Source organism: Oncorhynchus clarkii, chromosome 29 (assembly GCF_045791955.1).
Source record: "Oncorhynchus clarkii lewisi isolate Uvic-CL-2024 chromosome 29, UVic_Ocla_1.0, whole genome shotgun sequence".
Taxonomy (NCBI): domain Eukaryota; kingdom Metazoa; phylum Chordata; class Actinopteri; order Salmoniformes; family Salmonidae; genus Oncorhynchus; species Oncorhynchus clarkii.
This window is the reverse complement of record NC_092175.1, coordinates 19,261,893-19,283,835: the sequence shown is the minus strand read 5'-3', so window position 1 is coordinate 19,283,835 and position 21,943 is coordinate 19,261,893. Positions and strand designations below refer to the sequence as shown.

The 21,943-nt window shown below is 43.0% G+C and overlaps 1 protein-coding gene across 1 annotated transcript; it reads left to right on the top strand.

Moving 5' to 3' along the window:
• The first annotated feature begins 15,206 nt into the window (after window positions 1-15,206).
• On the top strand, window positions 15,207-15,749 carry LOC139388562 (pro-MCH 2). The gene has a single exon (XM_071135297.1). It carries the CDS (start codon window positions 15,207-15,209, stop codon window positions 15,603-15,605), a length of 399 nt encoding a protein of 132 aa, XP_070991398.1. The 3' UTR covers window positions 15,606-15,749.
• The last annotated feature ends 6,194 nt before the right edge of the window (window positions 15,750-21,943 follow it).

Here is a 21,943-nt window from a genome sequence, read left to right as displayed (position 1 = left end):
GATCCAGGGAGCGATGCTAGGCAGACACGAGCAGGAAGTGTCTGCTGCTCGACATGCCGTTGAGACCCTGGCCACCCAAGTCTCCAACCTCACAGAACAGGTTCACCATCTCCGCCTCGATCCACCGGCCACTTCCAGGGCTTTCGAATCTCCGGAGCCCAGAATCAATAACCCGCCGTGTTACTCTGGGGAGCCCACTGAATGCCGCTCGTTCCTCACCCAGTGTGATATTGTGTTTTCTCTCCAGCCCAACACTTACTCCAGGAGCACTGCTCGTGTCGCCTACGTCATATCTCTCCTTATTGGACGGGCTCGTGAGTGGGGCACGGCAATCTGGGAGGCAAGGGCTGAGTGTACTAACCAGTATCAAGACTTTAAGGAGGAGATGATACGGGTTTTTGATCGATCTGTTTTTGGGGAGGAGGCTTCCAGGGCCCTGTCTTCCCTATGTCAAGGCAATCGATCCATAACAGACTACTCTATTGAGTTTCGAACTCTTGCTGTCTCCAGTGGCTGGAACGAGCCGGCCTTGCTCGCTCGTCTTCTGGAGGGTTTCCGCGCAGAGGTAAAGGATGAGATTCTCTCCCGGGAGGTTCCTTCCAGCGTGGATTCCTTGATTGAACTCGCTATTCGCATTGAGCGACGGGTTGATCTTCGTCACCGAGCTCGTGGAGAGGAGCTCGCGCTCTCCGTCGCCTCCCTCTCCGCATCACTACCATCTTCCTCTGCCGGCTCGGGTGCTGAGCCCATGCAGCTGGGAGGTATCCGCATCTCGACTAAGGAGAGGGAACGGAGAATCACCAACCGCCTCTGTCTCTATTGCGGTTCCGCTGGTCATTTTGTCACTTCATGTCCAGTAAAAGGCCAGAGCTCGTCAGTAAGCGGAGGGCTACTGGTGAGCGCTACTACTCCTGTCTCTCCTTCAAGATCCTGCACTACCTTGTCGGTCCATCTACGCTGGACCGGTTCGTCAGCTTCCTGCAGTGCCTTAATAGACTCTGGGGCGGAGGGCTGTTTTATGGACGAGACCTGGGCTCGGGAACATGACATTCCTCTCAGACAGTTAAAGGAGCCCACGGCCTTGTTCACCCTGGATGGTAGTCCTCTCCCCAGGATTCAGCGTGAGACGCTACCTTTAACCCTCACTGTTTCTGGTAATCATAGTGAAACCATTTCTTTTTTAATTTTCCGTTCACCTTTTACACCTGTTGTTTTGGGCCATCCCTGGCTAGTTTGTCATAATCCTTCCATTAATTGGTCTAGTAATTCTATCCTCTCCTGGAACGTCTCTTGTCATGTGAAATGTTTAATGTCTGCTATCCCTCCTGTTTCCTCTGTCTCTTCTTCACAGGAGGAGCCTGGTGATTTGACAGGGGTGCCGGAGGAATATCACGATCTGCGCACGGTGTTCAGTCGGTCCAGGGCCACCTCTCTTCCTCCACACCGGTCGGTCGTATGATTGTAGTATTGATCTCCTTCCGGGAACCACCCCCCCCCGGGGTAGACTATACTCTCTGTCGGCTCCCGAACGTAAGGCTCTCGAAGATTATTTGTCTGTAGCTCTTGACGCCGGTACCATAGTCCCCTCCTCCTCTCCCGCCGGAGCGGGGTTTTTTTTTGTCAAGAAGAAGGACGGGTCTCTGCGCCCCTGCATAGATTATCGAGGGCTGAATGACATAACAGTGAAGAATCGTTATCCGCTTCCTCTTATGTCTTCAGCCTTCGAGATCCTGCAGGGAGCCAGGTTTTTCACTAAGTTGGACCTTCGTAACGCTTACCATCTCGTGCGCATCAGGGAGGGGGACGAGTGGAAGACGGCGTTTAACACTCCGTTAGGGCACTTTGAATACCGGGTTCTTCCTTTCGGCCTCGCTAACGCTCCAGCTGTCTTTCAGGCATTAGTCAATGATGTCCTGAGAGACATGCTGAACATCTTTGTTTTCGTTTACCTTGACGATATCCTGATTTTTTCACCGTCACTCCAGATTCATGTTCAGCACGTTCGACGTGTCCTCCAGCGCCTTTTAGAGAATTGTCTTTTTGTGAAGGCTGAGAAGTGCACTTTTCATGCCTCCTCCGTCACATTTCTCGGTTCTGTTATTTCCGCTGAAGGCATTAAGATGGATCCCGCTAAGGTCCAAGCTGTCATTGATTGGCCCGTCCCTAAGTCACGCGTCGAGCTGCAGCGCTTTCTCGGCTTCGCGAACTTCTATCGTCGTTTCATCCGTAATTTCGGTCAGGTGGCAGCTCCTCTCACAGCCCTTACTTCTGTCAAGACGTGCTTTAAGTGGTCCGTTTCCGCCCAGGGAGCTTTTGATCTCCTCAAGAATCGTTTTACATCCGCTCCTATCCTTGTTACACCTGACGTCTCTAGACAGTTCGTTGTCGAGGTTGACGCGTCAGAGGTGGGCGTGGGAGCCATCCTTTCTCAGCGCTCCCTCTCTGACGACAAGGTCCACCCATGCGCGTATTTTTCTCATCGCCTGTCGCCGTCGGAACGTAACTATGATGTGGGTAACCGCGAACTGCTCGCCATCCGGTTAGCCCTAGGCGAATGGCGACAGTGGTTGGAGGGGGCGACCGTTCCTTTTGTCGTTTGGACTGACCATAGGAACCTTGAGTACATCCGTTCTGCCAAACGACTTAATGCGCGTCAGGCGCGTTGGGCGCTGTTTTTCGCTCGTTTCGAGTTCGTGATTTCTTATCGTCCGGGCTCTAAGAACACCAAGCCTGATGCTTTGTCTCGTCTCTTCAGTTCTTCAGTAGCCTCCACTGACCCCGAGGGGATTCTCCCTGAGGGGCGTGTTGTCGGGTTGACTGTCTGGGGAATTGAGAGGCAGGTAAAACAAGCGCTCACTCACACTCCGTCGCCGCGCGCTTGTCCTAGGAACCTTCTTTTCGTTCCCGTTCCTACTCGTCTGGCCGTTCTTCAGTGGGCTCACTCTGCCAAGTTAGCCGGCCACCCTGGCGTTCGGGGTACGCTTGCTTCCATTCGCCAGCGTTTTTGGTGGCCCACCCGGGAGCATGACACGCGTCGTTTCGTGGCTGCTTGTTCGGTCTGCGCGCAGACTAAGTCCGGTAACTCTCCTCCTGCCGGCCGTCTCAGGCCGCTTCCTATTCCCTCTCGACCGTGGTCTCACATCGCCTTAGATTTTGTCACCGGACTGCCTTCGTCAGCGGGGAAGACTGTTATTCTTACGGTTGTCGATAGGTTCTCTAAGGCGGCTCATTTCATTCCCCTTGCTAAGCTTCCTTCTGCTAAAGAGACGGCACAAATCATAATCGAGAATGTTTTCAGAATTCATGGCCTTCCGTCAGACGTCGTTTCGGACAGAGGTCCGCAATTCACGTCTCAATTTTGGAAGGAGTTTTGCCGTTTGATTGGGGCTTCCGTCAGTCTCTCTTCCGGCTTTCACCCCCAGTCTAACGGTCAAGCAGAACGGGCCAATCAGACTATTGGTCGCATCTTACGCAGTCTTTCTTTTCGTAACCCTGCGTCTTGGTCAGAACAGCTCCCCTGGGCAGAATACGCCCACAACTCGCTTCCTTCGTCTGCGACCGGGCTATCTCCTTTTCAGAGTAGCCTCGGGTACCAGCCTCCGCTGTTCTCATCTCAGTTCGCCGAGTCCAGCGTCCCCTCCGCTCAGGCTTTTGTCCAACGTTGCGAGCGCACCTGGAAGAGGGTCAGGTCTGCACTTTGCCGTTATAGGACGCAGACTGTGAGGGCTGCTAATAAACGTAGAACTAAGAGTCCTAGATATTGTCGCGGTCAGAGAGTTTGGCTCTCCACTCAGAACCTTCCCCTTAAGACGGCTTCTCGCAAGTTGACCCCGCGGTTCATTGGTCCGTTCCGTATTTCTCGGGTCATTAATCCTGTCGCAGTTCGACTTCTTCTTCCGCGATACCTTCGTCGCGTCCACCCGGTCTTCCATGTCTCCTGCATCAAGCCCGTCCTTCGCGCCCCCGCTCGTCTTCCCCCCCCCCCCCCCCCCCCCATCCTTGTCGAGGGCGCACCCATCTACAGGGTCCGTAGAATTTTGGACATGCGTCCTCGGGGCCGTGGTCACCAGTACCTCGTAGATTGGGAGGGGTACGGTCCTGAGGAGAGGAGTTGGGTTCCCTCTCGGGACGTGCTGGACCGTGCGCTGATCGAGGATTTCCTCCGTTGCCGCCAGGTTTCCTCCTCGAGTGCGCCAGGAGGCGCTCGGTGAGTGGGGGGGTACTGTCATGTACTGTCATGTTGTGTCTTGTCTCTGTCCTTTCCCTTCACCCTGTCTCCCTCTGCTGGTCGTTGTTAGGTTACCTTTTCTCCCCCGCTTTCCCCCAGCTGTTCCTTGTCTCCTCTAACTACCCATTCACCCCGTTTCCCACCTGTTCCCTTTTTCCCTCTGATTAGGTCCCTATATCTCTCTCTGTTTCTGTTCCTGTCCTTGTCGGATTCTTGTTTGTTGTGTTTCATGCCTGAGCCAGACTATCGTCATGTTTGCTGTAACCTTGTCCTGTCCTGTCGGAATCTGCCGGTCTATCTGAGCCTACCTATGTTTGGTTATTAAAGAAGCTCTGTTTAAGTTAGTTCGCTTTTGGGTCCTCATTCACTCACCATAACAAGTAAAGTCACAGAATGTTTGAACACCGAATCTCAAACTCATTCCAGGAAAAAAATCTATTCAAGGTTAGGCTGGATGAAGATGTTTCTTATTTATTTATTTTTTATTTAACCTTTATTGAACCATTGAGATTTAAAATATTTTTTTCAAGAGCGTCCTGGCCAAAGATAGGCAGCACCAAGTCATTACAAAAATTACAGACAAACAACATGAAAAACTACAAGTAATCTAGTAAAAACCATAGAATTCACAAGATTATAACAAAATCAATAACAGCAATTAAAAATGTTGACAGGTCAGGGAACCAGTCTCAAGATCATTCATCAGTGATTTAAAAATACCAATCGGGACAGGTTCTTCCAGTTTAAAAGTATTTTGTAAGGTGTTCCAAGACGATGGTGCAGAGTACATAAAAGCCCTTTTACCAAATTCAGTTTGGACATTTGCAACAGTTAGCAGGATAAAGTCCAGCAAACGAAGAGAGTACCCACCACATTTCTGAACAATAAAAATGGCCAAATAAAATGGTAGTAAACCCAAAATGGCTTTGTAAATGGAAGTATACCAGTGCCTGAGCCTACGAGTGACTAGAGAAGGCCAGCCAACCCTGGTATACAAAGTGCAGTGGTGCGTAAGGGTTTTGCAGTTTAAAATACATCTCAAAGTGCCATGGTAAATGGTGTCAATTGATCTCAAACACTGAGCGGAAGCATTCATATATAAAATATCCCCATAGTCTAGTAAAGGCATACATGTAGCTGATATTAGCCTCCTTCTGGCTTCAAAAGAAAAACAGGCCTTATTCCCCAAATAAAATCTCAATTTCAGCTTCAATTTTTTTGTAAGTTGTTGAATATGCAATTTAAAAGAGAGGCCGTCATCAATTCAAATTCCAAGATATTTATATGAGGTTGCAACCTCAATCTCCTTGCCCTGACAGGTAGTAATAGGTGAAAGGTTCAGAGGTCTATTTCTTGCTTTAGAAAACACCATTAGTTTAGTTTTGTCAGTATTGAGGATAAGCTTCAATTGACACAAGGTATGTTGAACAGTATAACAATGATTTAAATGTGTATTGTTTACAAACATTGGAGAAAAACAAGCTTGTATGTTAGGTTCTGATGGGGTACAACAGTTGAACTAAGCTCATGAGGCCTTTAAGTTATATGCTATTCTTCAAGAATCAATGGGTATACAGATGTAGGATCTTAACTTGACCTATATCATCTCACCAAAATAATCCTGCAGCAACAGAATTTTAGCGTTTAGTCCTTAATGTTGCTTGATTTGGTGGTTAGGCTATTATCTGGCCCAAAGTAGGCTACATGAAAAGTGCAATAGTGTTAATATAACTGTATTAGTGTGGGTTTTCAGTGAATTTGTGTAAATCACAAAGCTCATCTGAGGTGCAGGAAAATTCTCAGCAACAAAAGAGTGCTCAAATTAAGATCCTACGTCTGTATTATTAATTTATAAGTCCAAAAACGGATGTAGCAACGGCAGATTTCCCCTTTAAGTTGTAGTTAGAAACATGCTTCACAAAATTAAATTATATTTAGGCTAATTGGTTTTAACAGTTTGGAAAATGGTAAATAAAACTTCAACAATGTTGCACAAGAGTCCATTCATCATGGGGTATCACATTTTCCTTTGATGAAATCCTTGGTGTAAAATTGTAATATAATTTGGCACATAAGGCGCTATTTTATGCAGCAAACATTCACATCACTCAATGTGCATTTGTGTCCACACCCTTATTTCATACCCTATTTTCAGTATTTGCACTGAGCAACTACATGACATATAGTCAACACATGCTCTAAAAAGGGTGGATGGATTTGTCCTCAGATGTGCCCATTGGTTGTGCACAAAGCAGTCAGTCACGGCGCGTTTTCTCCCGAGACCCTTGGGATGCGGAGAGAGATGGGAGGGTAAACACTGATTCTTAACAGCTGTCCAGAGAATGGAGTAAAGTTTAAATGTTGTTTCCTGTCTATTCACTAGACAGCCATTTCATCCAAAAATGTCAACACTTTCTGCTCTTGAAGAAACCACATGTCTTTGGCTAAAAAAGTATCAAATCAAATGTTATTTGTATTATGCACTGAATACAACAGCTGTAGACCTTACTGTGAAATGCTTACTTACATGCTCTTCCTTAATGATGCAGAGTTAAATACAGATACAAATAAAAACACTTGAGAAATAAAACACAATAATTAAGCTATACACAAGGACTCCCACTACCATATCAATGTATAGGGATACGTGGTAGTTGAGGCAGAGATAGATAGTAGTATCTTAGAACTGTGTGTGTGTGTGTGGGCTGTGTGTGTGGGCTGTGTGTGTGGGCTGTGTGCATTTGTGTCCATGAGTGTGTTTGTGTCTGATGCAGACAATGTTTATAATTGTTTATAATACAGACCACGGTGTCTCTTGTGAGAGGAAAGACCAATGAAAAGGTTATGTAGAGGATGGAAGGTTTAAAATAATAATACTAATAATTTCACCTTTATTTAACCAGATAGGCCAGTTGAGAAGAAGTTCTCATTTACAACTGCGACCTGGCCAAGATAAAGCAAAGCAGTGTGACAAAAACAACAACACAGAGTTACACATAAACAAACGTACAGTCAATAACACAATAGAAATATCTGTAGACAGTATGTGCAAATTAAGTAAGGAGGTAAGGCAATAAATAGGCCATAGTGGCAAAGTAATTACAATTTAGCAATTAACACTGGAGTGATAGATGTGCAGATGAGGATGTGCAAGTAGAAATACTGGTGTGCAAAAGAGCAGAAAAACAAAAATAATATGGGGATGAGGTAAGTAGTTGGATGGATGGGCTGTTTACAGATGGGCTGTGTACAGCTGCAGTGATCGGTAAGCTGCTCTGACAGCTGATGCTTGAAGTTAGTGAGGGAGATATATGTCTCCAACTTCAGTGATTTTTGCAATTCGTTCCAGTCGTTGGCAGCAGAGAACTGGAAGGAAAGGTGGCCAAAGGAGGTGTTGGCTTTGGGGATGACCAGTGAAATATACTTGCTGGAGCGTGTGCTCCACGAGAGCATACAGGTCGCAGTGGTGGGTAGCACATGGGGCTTTGGTAACAAAATGGATGGCACTGTGATAGACTGCATCCAATTTTCTGAGTAGAGTGTTGTAGGCTATTTTGTAAATGACATCGCTGAAGTCGAGGATAGGTAGGATAGTCAGTTTTACGAGGGTATGTTTGGCAGCATGAGTGAAGGAGGCTTTGTTGTGAAATAGGAAGCCGATTCTAGATTTCATTTTGGATTGGAGGTGCTTAGTATGAGTCTGGAAGGAGACAAAAAGCAAAAACACACGTCACAAACAGACAAATCACTGAGTTACAGCATAACGCGCCTGCATGGCTCCTGTTACTGAGCAACACAACAGAGGAGTTTCTTGTTAAGGCTTAACCGCTCAGGTCTTTTGGTCAGAAAGCCCATGTGCCTGGAATGCTCTATCTCCACAGTATAAACCGTGGTCACAAATCAAACCAATGTTTTCTTGTAGCTAGACAGCCAAGCTGCGATGTTTCATATGGCACAAAACGATCCTCGCACTGAGATTTATGAATACTTTTGTTCTATGACAACTTTTTCATCATCAGTATTGCTTGAGACATTTTCTCTTTGTATCATTTCCACATGGGAGCACAATAACAATTTGGCAACACATCATGCCGTGAATGTTGACCGTCCATTTGTGCATCACTTAGATTGGAACTAATGAATTGAATTAACACTTTGATAACAAGTGTTTTGCCCTAAAAAGACAGTGAAAAGGTCTCGCACAGTACAAACCATTTACTATTTCCCAGTTTTAAAAAATAGTCTAAGCTTTAGACTCAAATGTGCAAAGCCCTTTAGAAATACAACATGTCATACTCCAGAGGCTTGGAACAACGTCACCCCATCCATTATTAACAGTGTGGCTAATGGGTGGTCACTTTGGCGAGTGTGATTTGGAAAGGGATCAGATTCTCCCGAGCATGTCCATATATATCATTCATTATTCTGTCGTTTCACTAAGAACAAAATGTCACATTCTTCAAAATGTTATTTTTTAAATCTTTCTTACACAACTCCCTGGGTGCTTGTGTTGCTAATTATACTCCGCTTCTTGATTACATGTCTGACCATCACCATGACTACTGGTATATCTGTAGATCTCTTTGTGTGACATGGGTGTGTATATGTATGTGGGGGATTTTATATCCTTATGTGCTCAAAGAGGAGAAGATGGCTTTTTGTCTGTTATTGCATTAAGTGACCCCCTCACGGTTCAGATGGAGGTGGCCTCAGATCTAGGATTAGCTATCATCCACCGATTTCTGTCCAAGCCTGACCTTATCCATTAGGTAAAGATAGAGCAAAACTGACCTTACATCAGATCAGCACTTCTGTCTTCCATTTAGATCCTAATGAGCCACTGTCTCTGATACCTGTCACCAGATCCGTACTGTCACCGAAGCCCAGTCAAAGCCTGTAGTTTCTCTTCATCTCTCGATACAATGGTCCATGCTGCAGCCCATCATAAGAAGTGTGCATGTCAATACATTACCCTGGTAGGCTGACAGTTATTATCTTTAACTAGGATGTACTAAATGACTTTGTCTAGGTACTTCACCGGGCTACATAGAAGACTGGAGGGCAATGTCATCCCTACTTGTGGCTTCTTTGAAAACTTATTTTAGAAACTCCATGATCTTCCTCTGGAAGGGGAGTCCTCTGTGTGCGTCTTGGTTTCAGAAATCCTCATGCCGTATGCGGAAAGACGCGAAGATTTCAATCAACCTCAAACTGGACGGCAGAATGCACTGCCATCAAATTTCAACAACATAATTAAATTTGTGCCTGTTAATATGTGGCATTCATCACTGTTAGATCTGTGCCCTGTGTTTACCTAGCTGGAATAACACTTTAGCCTGTACGATGCGGCCTGCCTCTTGGTGTTGTTTTAAAGAGGTGCGCTGCTGTGTGCAGAAGGGCCCTGCGTTATGTGAGAGGCACTGTCTCCCCTCGGTGCGCGGCTGGGGTCTTTCCCCCCCTCAAAACCCCTGAGCTGAGGCCTTGTGTTTGGGTTGGCACCCGTCAGCATAGTCAGCTGGTCTGCACATCTTGGCCTCACACTTCCAACGTTTTTTTTTCTTCTTTTGAGGAGGTATAGCAGTGTTGCACTTATGGATGATTCTCTGTTACACACAAACACCTTGAGGGCATTCTCTGGACTGGCAGCTGCACCTTCTCCTTGGTCAAGGGGCAAACATGGAAAGGGTACTCTCTGCCACTTTCCAGGAGAGGAAAGTCAGGAAAATATCTGGATTTTTAAAAAATGCATTCGGAGGAGTATAAAAAGTCTGCAGTGTTTCATGTTGTCTTGACGGCCTATTTTAGCAGGTATTTATGACAGAATGGTGTCCATAGTATTGGATGGGCACGTAAAACAAGAATCCCAGCTATGTTATAGTCAGGTCTGTCATGGACATGTGGCATACAGCTGTATTCCAATAACCACACACATCACCAAGCAAACACCTGGCGAGAGAGAGGCCTGAAACACACCGGCCACCAACAGATAAACACCCCTCTCTCTGTTCAACCTAGAGTCAGGGGTAGACGTAACATAGTAAACGTAAATCCATGACACTCCACTTAGTATGATATGTTATGTTTCGTAGGGTATGTATTCATCTGTGGATGTCCATCATCCATTTCATATAATATGTTACGAATTGCAATTTAGCTAGGCTATGGGTTAGGGTTAGGGGTTAAGGTTAGGGTTAAGATTAGGGTTAGGAGTTAGGTTAAGGTTAGGGGAAGGGTTAGTTAACATGCTATTTAGCTGCAAGGTAGTAAGTAGTTGGAAAGTTGCTAAAATGCTAAATCTGTCCGTGATGAGATTCAAACATGCAACGTTTGGGTTGCAGACCTTCACATAATACGCCTATCCATACACCCCGACAAACCACCCTACTTTCATTTTTGCCTTAAATAACCTTATGTAACCATACCAAACATAGCATATGATGCTAATTTGAGTGTCCTAGATTTGACTATGTTACGTCTAGTCTATGAGACCAGGCTGCTCTGTTATGACTACAGTATCTACAACACTTCTGGACACATACAGAGGTCAATACAGTTCCATACTCCGAATGAATAATTAGGTAGGGTTCGGACTTTTTGTCTTCACGTGGTTTATAAGGAAAGTCATAAATGAATGGATCAACAATACAATTTGGAAGGTTCTGTTTTATCATCAGTTCAATCATAGGTTATAACAGTTCTATGCAGTTTCAGTTACATCTTCACCATGTCATTACTCTGTGTTTTCCACAACTTTCAGGGATGTCAGTCTGTTTGAGCGGTTTCTCCACTTGTCTTGATTCCGGTCACCCTCCCTGGATTTTCAGATAGTGATAGCTTTTTCCATCCACAAACAAAAGGAGATTTATAGCCATGGTATCCTGTTTAATAGTCACTTATATTCATGATGTCCCGTTTCAGTCACCCTAGCCTAGCGCCCCCCCCCCTTGGATCCATCTGGTTGGTCCTAAAATGTTCTCGTGTGGAACTGAAGGCCTGCCAAACATGCTTTACCCCATCCCAACCACCTCCTAAAAATGGACCATGTTAGTTACTTAGAAATGCTTGAGATAAGAATTATTAATCTAAATGTATGTCCCAGGATGTGAGACAAATGCAGTACATGAGCCCTGTAAGCAATAGCAAAAACAAGGTGAAGAAATTGTAAAATGCCAGGCTTATTAGTCATCACAGATTTGCCAGCTTTGACCATGCAGAACACAGACACGCTTTTCAATAACAAATGGTCCATGGCATGTCCCATCTGGCCACACCGGTAGTAACAGTACCAACACTAAAATAATTTATGCAATTTGTTCCAGACTAGAAGCCATTAAAGGTAATAGTTTTAGAAATTGCACACATTTCAGAATGGCCTTAATGTTCTTAATGTGACTATGGACTGTGTGACCCATGATAAACTGTTGGTCTATTTGAAAATATTTAATCTAAGAAAGTACATGCCTACTGCTGTGTCTAAGTGCTTTTCATATAAATTTGATATTCGTTTTAAGGTTGTTTAGATTTAGAAGAAATATCAAGCGCTTAAATGAATGTTTTTTTATTTGTTTGAGGACAGTAATTGCATTAAGAAGTGAGTTCTGCATCCTGATCATCTCTTTCCTTGTCTATCGTACAAAGCTTCCATGATTATCATACAAAAATTCTTATGAAATGTAGATTTTGTCTCTGTTGCTTGGTTTTAAATGGAATCCTCTTTGATTTTGAGTTGCGGTGCAGTTAAATCATTTTTCACTCACGACCACATCCCTCATTGGAACCAGTCGGCTTCACATCCATTATTTTATATTTTTACATTGAACAGTCACCTGCAGATAGAGAAGGCTGGAGCCTTTAATTGCTGAGAACAATAATGCCAACTTTTAGGTCTCCTTCAACCGTTGGTTGAAAGAACAAAACATATTTTAGAAGGAGAAGGGATAAGAACATTAAAGGAGGCCATTAAAGCATTTTTCACACACATATACCCTCTACTTCAAGTTTATTCCTCTTAATTGGGGAACTGTGAGAGAACTCTTCAGGGTGTAATTTTCACACTGTATATGCGTGCTAATGATGTCTGAATATCAAGGACAAACCACGTATCTTTAGTGATCCATTTCTTTAAACTGTCTTGTGAAATGTCTTGTGAAACTACCCCAAGAGATAAAAACATCTTCCAAGTTCAGGTGTGTTACAGCTGGGTTCAACCACTGGACAAAAACGAGCCCTTGTCAAACAAAAGCTGAGACCGGGAACAGTTAAGAGTTCCAAGATGTAGTATTTATAGAACAATAATAATTGTTCTATATAAAATACACACTTTTTTGGAAGAGTTTTGCATATTTTATAAGTTCTTACGCAGGAACATTATTTGACCTGAGGTCATCACTATGAATCACCAAAGCTCATCAAGGCAAGCGAAACATTGACGGTCCACCAGCCAACATCTCCTTTTTTGTGGATGTCTCTTGCAATGCTGACTTTGAACACGACAACGTCACACCGAGGGCTATGTGAGCAGTGACCTTTAACTCCCTGTCTGCTATTCCTAATTAGGTAAGGTTGTAAATATGCATGTACCAGTAAGTGAGCAAAAAAGGATTTAGGGCTACTTCATGCCAGCGGAAAATATTTTTGTTATCTCAGGTTATTGGCAATTATCACATAGGAACTTTATTGGGAGGAAGGTTGTTTTACATTTGTATCACAAACCATTTTCGAGAAAATCATGTTAATTGGCAATTTTAGGCCCTTTTTAGACTTATGCTTGCCTCGAAAGACCCTATGATCTGTGAATCATACATGATACAGGCAACATATTGGTTTCTTTATACCCCTTACAGTCTCAAATATACACTTTCACATTCATTTATTTTTAGGCATATTGTTTGTAACAATATACTCTTCAAACATGTAACATTTCCAGAGTGGTGCTTTAGATTTTAGACACCAAGATGTTGTCTGTGTCGTGTATGTTTCACAGATCATAGGTTTCTTACAGGAGGTACATTGCCTTCAGAAAGTATTCAGACCTCTTGACTTTTTCCACATATTGTGAGGATATAGCCTTATTCTTATTTCCCTCATTAATCTACACACAATTACTCATAATGACAAAGCAAAACAGGTTTTTAGACATTTTTGCAAAATTACATTTACATAAGTTTTCAGACCCTTTACTTGAAGCACCTTTGGCAGCAATTACAGCATCGCGTCTTCTTGGGCATGATACTACAAGCTTGGCACACCTGTATTTGGGGAGTTTCTCCAATTCTTCTTTGCAGATCCTCTCAAGCTGTCTGATTGAACAGCTATTTTCAGGTCTCTCCAGAGATGTTTGATCGGGTTCAATGCCGGGCTCTGGCTGGGTCACTCAAGGACATTCAGAGACTTGTCCTGAAGCCACTCCAACGTTGTCTTAGCAGAGTGCTTAGGGCGATTGTCCTGTTGGAAAATGAACCTTTGCCCCATTCTGAGGTCCTGAGTGCTCTGGAGCATATTTTCATCAAGGATCTCTCTGTACGTTGCTCCGTTCATCTTTGGCTTGATCCTGACTTGTCTCCCAGTCCCTGCAGCTGAAAAACATCCGTACAGCTTGATGCTGCCACCACCATGCTTCACTGTAGGGATGGTGCCAGGTTTCCTCCAGATGTGACGCTTGGAATTCAGGCCAAAGAGTTCAATCTCGGTTTCATCAGACCAGAGAATCTTGTTTCTCAAAGTCTGAGACTCCTTTAGGTGCCTTTTGGCAAACTCCAAGTGGGCTGTCATGTGCCTTTTACTGAGGAGTGGCTTCCGTCTGGCCATCTCCACAGAGGAACTCTATAGCTATGTCAGAGTGACCATTGGGTTCTTGGTCACCTCCCTGACCAAGGCCCTTCTCCCCTAACTGCTCAGTTTCGCTGGGCGGCCAGCTCTAGGAAGAGTCTTGATGGTTCCAAAATTCTTCCATTTAGGAATGATGGAAGTCACTGTGTTTTTGGGGACCTTCAACGCTGCAGATATTTTTTGGTACCCTTCCCCAGATCTGTGCCTCGACACAATCCTGTCTCTGAGCTCTACGGAGAATTCCTTCGACCTCAGGGCTTGGTTTTTGCTCTGACATGTACTGTCAACTGTGGGACCTTATGTAGACAGGTGTGTGCCTTTCCAAATCATGTCCAATCAATTGAATTGACCACAATTGGACTCTAATCAAGTTGTAGAAACATCTCAAGGATGATCAACGGAAACAGGATGCACCTCAGCTCAATTTCGAGTCTATTAGCAAGGGGTCTGAATACTAAGGTACTAATACTAAGGTATTTCTGTTTTTTAGTTTTAATACATTTAGCAAAAATGTCTAAAAGCACAAGTAGCAGATGTAGCGGACATGCTCTGAATTAAGTGATGTTTCCTATCTTCTCCAAAGCCTTACATCAGTGAAATTGTGAATTTCCTCTCAATACGTCTACAAAGAACCCTGCTGGTTTTCCCGGTGTCACATGCACACTAAGCTCTTCAATTATTATTTGTTTACTTTTCAACTGTAATCCCACCTGAAATCCCATATTGAACATTATTATAAGGCATCCATGAGAGGGGAGTATGTATCATTAAGAGGCCTTAACCACAGGGTAGTCAACGGGTGGGTAATCCACTCTAGTTCTTTTAAAGGGCAAGGTTTTTGGAATTACGTCTTCCCACTGTTTCATTCTCGCAGACTTTAGAAAGACCAGCCACAGAGGAGCTTAATTAACTCTCCACCAGACAAAACACTTCAGCATTGTTAAGGATCTCATCAACTATGTCTTCATACTGTTGTTAATATCCTGAAACACAAACAAGAAGAACAGCAGTGATGAAAACGTGGCTAATCCTGGAGGTCCAAGCGGTATAAAAGAGGAAGACGGACGTCTCAGAGTCAGAACAGCCTGAACGAGCTTGAGATCACTTCAACCTGCAACATCAACCTCTACGAAGATCTTCATTCTCCAAGATGAGAGACTCGGTCCTCTCCGTCATCTTTGCCTTGGCACTTTTCTTGGAGTGCTACACACCGTCCATGGCGATCCCGATGGGCAAGATGGAGGACACAGCCTTGGAGCAAGATACTCTAGACTCTCTACTGAACGAAGAGGTGGCCGATAAAAACCCTGATTCAGTCAGAAGCGGGAGCTCCAAGATCATCGTGTTGGCAGACTCAGGCATGTGGAAGAACCTGAACAGAGGACTTCCTCTCTACAAGCTGAAAGCTGCAGCTGCAGGGCTTGACAGAGCCCTGACCCTGGACCGCAGAGAGGCTGACCAGGACCTGAGCCCCAGCATCTCCATTGTCAGGAGGGACACCATGAGGTGCATGGTGGGAAGGGTGTACCGGCCTTGCTGGGAAGTGTAGATGTGACCAATGAGCTCGTCCCATCTCGTCATTAATCTGCCAGCCAGATCTACTATGCTGCATCTTGTCCTGCCTCATCTTGAGTTGTATGATATGATCTTTCGAGTATGTATTAATGTATTTAGACAAATTGATATCAGTCATTAAAAAGACAGAACACTGAATTTGACGTCTTGTGTATGTTTGACTGCATGTTATTATTTAGCTGCCTTTATCAGCCGTGATAAGGTTGTGACAGCCAATGAAACACAATAGGACTTGTCCTATGAGGCTTTTAAAATATTACCATTCTGGAATTACCCACAGTATAACATTTACAACAGCCTTTTGTTATTTGATCTGTAATGTTTACATCACTCTGGAGTGGGAAGTAAGTGGGAAGTAAAGCCTATAAACTACACAAGAGACTTGCATCATTCAGGGAATAATATGGTGTTTCTAACAAACCAGTATGATATCAGCATTAAGAAGCTGTATTTATTGCTGTTTGATTGTGGAAACCATTGATAATCATTCCCTCTTTTGGAAGTGGACATGACTGCATGTCTCAAAAGTTGTTGGGGTGAGCTGAGAATTAACATGGTAATGAGTTTGCTTTGAAGAAGTTATTTGGGTTGGTGATGATTGCTCAAAGATGGCCTTTAATCACTGGTTATGTGATAAGTTAAAATACTCCAATACTCTTGTTGGTTTTCAAAACATGTTGTGTTTTTCAACACACTTTGTCCTGTTTTTCCTCTGTATACTGGGTCCTCTACCATTTTCATCTTTCCACTTTTGCATCTTTCTTCCTATAGCCCATACACTGCTGCTCTCCTTTGACAACATTGTACAACTAGATGATTCCTTGTTAGTATTACATTGCTAATTACTGAGGGAGCAGCATGTAAATAAAAAAATACTACATTTAAAGTCAATGAACTGATGAGTGAGGTTTCTCCAACAAAGCTTTACATTGTGGAACAACATATTAGACTTTGTCTCGAAGTTTCACATGCTCTCATAGTAGTTGTATGGAGATAGTCTGTGCAGCAGGCTAATTCAAGTCCTTTGGGGCGTTATTCAAAAGAACACAGCTTACTATAATTTATATTTGTTAGGTTTAATTGATGCCATTTCTGCTGGACCACCTGGAGTGCGTTTTGAATGTGTCCTTTCTAATGACCTTGAAAGGCGGGTATCAAATGATTATAAACATCATAATGATTCCAGATGATTCAACCTGGACTCAAGGGTAGACATAACATAGTAAATGTAAATCTATCTCTTTCCATTTAGTATGATATGTTACGTTTTGTATGGTATCTATGTCTTTACTATCATTAAATGAAGACTTTTAGTTTTTATCAAAGATTCTCTGTAATTAGTATTACGCGATTAAACTGATTAATCATTTAACTGCAATTAACTATGGAGTCGGGGGACCAAGGAAAAGATTCAGATTACAAAGTTATAATTTTCCTAAAATAACTATTTTATATCTGAGCAATTAGTCTTCGAATTAATGAATAATTTATTTTATCTCATGTTAGTCTCATTCCAAATGTCGTAAACTGCACGAACCCAGTCTTCACTATGAGTCATCCATACATCAATTGTCTTAAATCATTTATTTATTAACTAACTAAACAATCACAGAAGTGCACACACAAACAAACATAGTAAATATGGTTACAATAAATGATAGGGGAATGTGCCCTAGTGGGCTAAACTGGCATGGCGGCTTGTTGTACAAAAGGGAAGTGGGGGTCAACTGAGAAGACAACACACAGTTGATAATTATAACAATTGAAATGCTAATCCTTTGCACATGAACGCTGACTCATTCGGGAACAATTGCAATCAATATATATATTTACGCTCATTGTGTCGTTGGGATCTCTGCTGAAAAGTTAGTTTCTGTTGGAGAGTTTCTGTCCTCTCTGTCTCTCTCTGTCCTCTCTGTCTCTCTCTACTATGTGGTAGTTGAGTATGGGCCTAAGGGCACACACTTAGTGTGTTGTGAATTATGTAATGAACGTATTGTAATGTTTTTAAAACTGCCTTAATTTGGAAGGGTAGCTGCTGCCTTGGTAGCAGCTAATGGGGATCCATAATAAATACAAATACAAAAGCTTGTGTTGTTAGTGATATTACAGAGTTTAACCGGTGCTGCACCCAGTTTGGGTAAGAGCATGGGAAAAAATTGATGGTTAAATTAAAGTGCTATGCACATAGCCTACAGATGCACATAGCCTACAGATGAAAGTTACATTTAGTCACATAATCAACTTTCCTAGTACCATACTTCTCTTTTAAAAGATGAAGTGGACGATGTTATGCCAATGAATTGATAAATTGCCAAATAAGTCATTTACTGAAACGTCGGCATAGGTTACAGTTCATGGTTCTTATTGATATGCGTTATTATGTTGACTTTCACAGGTCCAGGTTGGCTCAGTTGGTAGAGCATGGCACTTGCTACACCACAGTTGGCGGTTCGATTCCCGAGGAAGACCTGTATAAATGAAAAATGTATGAGCCTAACAACTAAATTGTAGAAATGTAAACAGTGCAGAAGGCCGTTAGGTTATCCCTAGACATTTGAAATATCTTGTTTCCCAGAAGAAGAATACTACTCCTGTGCTAATAGGGCTTTGAATAATCCCACAGCACCCATGAATTTGCTGACAGCTATTTAGGAAAAATGTACTTGCTATGATTGCGATATATGAAATCAAATTAAGATGAATGCACTGTAAGTCTGCTAATTGACTAACATTTACTATAATGCTAAAGTTGTCAGTGATGATATTCGAACAAGCAACCTTTGGGTTGCTAGATATTTGCATTATATAAATCTATCTCCCACCATTTAGTATGATTTGTTACGTTTTGTATGGTATGTATTCATTTGTGGATGTCCATCATCCATTAGGTATGATCACTTACAAATTGCAATTCATATGATATGTTATAATTTGCAATTCATACAATATGCTACGAATTTGCAATACGTATGATATGTTACGAATTCCAATTTGTTGTTGCTAATGTTAGCTAGGTGGCTAAAGCTAACGTTCACTAAGTGACTAATGTTAGCTAGGCTAAGGGTTAGGGGTTAAGTTTACAGTTAAGTCCAGGGGTTAAGTTTAGGGTTACAGTTATGACTTAGGTTGAGAGGTTAAGGTTAGGGTTAGGGGAAGGGTTAGCTAACACACTAAGTAGTTGCAAAGTAGCTAAAAAGTAGTACGTTGCAAAAATGCTAATTAGCTCAAATGCTAACATAACATATCATACTAATTTGATTGTCCCAGATTTACTAGACTATGAGACCAGGCTGGATGATTTGCACATTTGATGTGCAACCACATTACTAGTGTACCTGAAAGTATTGTAGTACACTTGTGTAAATAACAAGTAGGCCTATAAATAATTCATGGCGTGTTTTTTAAGAGGTACGTTTTTTAAGAGGATAATGAAGCTTGTCTTTTGTATTTTTACCCCAATAAACCTTGGTTTGAATCGTCAAGCAGACATTTATCATTTGCAGTGCAGTCCACCAAAATGTTCTGTTGTTACATTGTTGTAAGTCTGTCAAAGCAGCTCAGCTGACAAAGCTAGAACTTGCGGGAAATGAACAATTCCTTAAAATACAGAGTTAGGGAAATGAGTCAGCAAAAATACATTTTGTTATGATAATGAGCACCTCCTCAGTACGAAGGAGGCTGCCCCTCCTCAGCGGTGGAGAAGTCTATTTATTCACCATTAATGCAGCAACATGGAACAGCACTATGCTATTCTGAAGAGAAGACATCCTGGATATCAGTTTAACCCGCATTAACATGTGCTCAGAGGACGATAATTGCAATGGCATTAGGATATTATGTCACCTAATTTCAATAGCTCTTTCTATTAAGGAGTTCTATTACCTAAGAATGGATGGGTCTGAATCCCTCTAGGAATCACTGTGTATAATATGTGCAAACATTTACTTACAAATACACTTCCCTTAGGCAGCATGGGGACACTTTGTAAACAGTGCTGAGTGTCTGCTGTGCTGCTGGTTCACTGCTGTGCTGCTGGTTTCTCAAAATTATACGGGAGATAAATGGAGTCTGCAGTGTGCAGTGTGCACTTCCCTACATACTTCTCTCTGGCTGATATCATGAATGGGTCATGAACGTACTGACCATGCACCACAAACACTTCCCCCAATCCCCTTCTCTGTGCAATAACATAATGCCAGGGTTAAATTACCAAAGCCTAGCTCTTTCCAAAGGCAAATTACCAAGCCAGGCTGCCTTTTGACATTTACATACCTCATAAGCATATACAAAATGGAGATAAGTGTTTTATGGGAAAGTGTTGTTCTTTACAGATGGCCTTGCTGGAGAAACATCTGGAAGCTGTTGAATGGGAGGCTGTAAGAGTCACTTGCAGGGCTGATAAAAGGGGGCTCAATTTTGTTTTCATTTAAATGACTGCGGATGTTATCGCACTAAAATACATCTGGAAAGGTTGTTTTTCATATGAATAATTAGAATAATTGAATCAGGACACATATTCAAAACGTTAACATGACTGACCAAGGGCCAATGGTTTAAGTATTATCTCTAAATGCCTTTGTTGAACTAAACTGGACCCAACAGTTAAATGTTGCATCTATTGTTGTCTTGGCCTTTTTCCCTTTCTTCAGTATATGGAATACATTTTCATAAACAGATATAGTATAAGGTATAATGGTTTCTGACTCCTTGTAATGTCCAGCCGCTATGCAGTAACTACTGCTACATTAAGCTTACACAAAACCCTTTGGTTTCTTTATAGGGAGACATGGTAAGGCCTTGCCTGAGCTGCCTCCTCTGTATTTTCTTCCTGCAGAATGGTGCTATTAATAGGTGAGAAACAGCAGGGGAAAGGTTAGCTGTCCATTGAAATTGTCTTAAACGACTCCATTATCAAGGGGTGTCAAGCTCTACCACGACTCCACCATGACTGATGCCTACTTTGTGCCCATGCCCCAGAACAATTCCAGTTCAAAAGAGCCAGGCTTTCTAATAGCTCGGATTTGACACTCTCAAAGAAAAGGGGAAAGGATCAGGCCTTTGGTTTGTTTTGTCTTATTATAATGATTGAATGGCGCATATGCTGAATGGGTGTATCCTGCTGACTTTGTTAAGATGAAATGTGTTTGTCTTGAGAGTCCAAACAATGACAATTGAGGAGGCTTAACATCTTCATCGTGAGATGGCACCATGTGATGTAGTATTTTAAATTACAACCACTAAACCCAAGTGTTATGCTGATGAAACCCAGAGTGTTGGCCTAGGTACAGTATGTCGTTACCACAGTCCCACACTCACAGTACGATTCCCACACTCACATTGTCAATGATTTCTTCACCATCTGCCTAAAACAGAACAGAGTGCGAGTTCATTTATTGTGATATTGCTTGTCCTTGTTCATTGTTTAACTCATGTACAGTAAAACGGCTCTTTCACTGCAGTTGAGTTGAGGTGAATGCCTTGTCTCAATCCCCATATAGGACTTGGTCATGGACAAAAAGTATAGATTTGGAGATCACAGGAACCTTGCCAGGAGTCACAGGAACCTTGCCAGGAGAGATAGTGCATGTGATGATATTTCGTGCGGAAAGCTGCCGGCCCTGTGAAGAATTTTGGTCATTATGTTACTTGGAGCTGGGCTCCTGCACCTTGGGTCAAAAGGAGAGGCAAGTGGAGCTGGGCTCCTGCACCTTGGGTCAAAAGGAGAGGCAAGTGGAGCTGGGCTCCTGCACCTTGGGTCAAAAGGAGAGGCAAGTGGAGCTGGGCTCCTGCACCTTGGGTCAAAAGGAGATGCAAGTGGAGCTGAGCTCCTGCACCTTGGGTCAAAAGGAGAGGCAAGTGGAGCTGAGCTCCTGCACCTTGGGTCAAAAGGAGAGGCAAGTGGAGCTGGGCTCCAGCATGGGTCCAAAGAGATGAGCACGATAAAAGGTACAATAAAAGTATGATAACCAAGATTAGGGTTAGGGTAATGCAAAAAGTGTGTCAGGCATAACCCTAACTCTAGCCTTATGTTGGACACCTGAGTGGCGCAGCAGTCTAAGGCACTCCATCTCAGCACTAGAGGCGTCACTACAAACCCTGGTTTGATTCCAGGCTGTATCACAACCGGTCGTGATTGGGAGTCCCATAGGGCTGTGCACAATTGCCCCCGCGTCATCCGGGTTTGGTTGGGGTAGGTCGTCATTGTAAATAAGAATTTGTTCTTAACTAACTTGCCTAGTTAAATAAAGGCAAAATAAAATACAAATGAACCCTATCCTCCCAAAATAGGTCTCCCCCAGCTCTGAATTC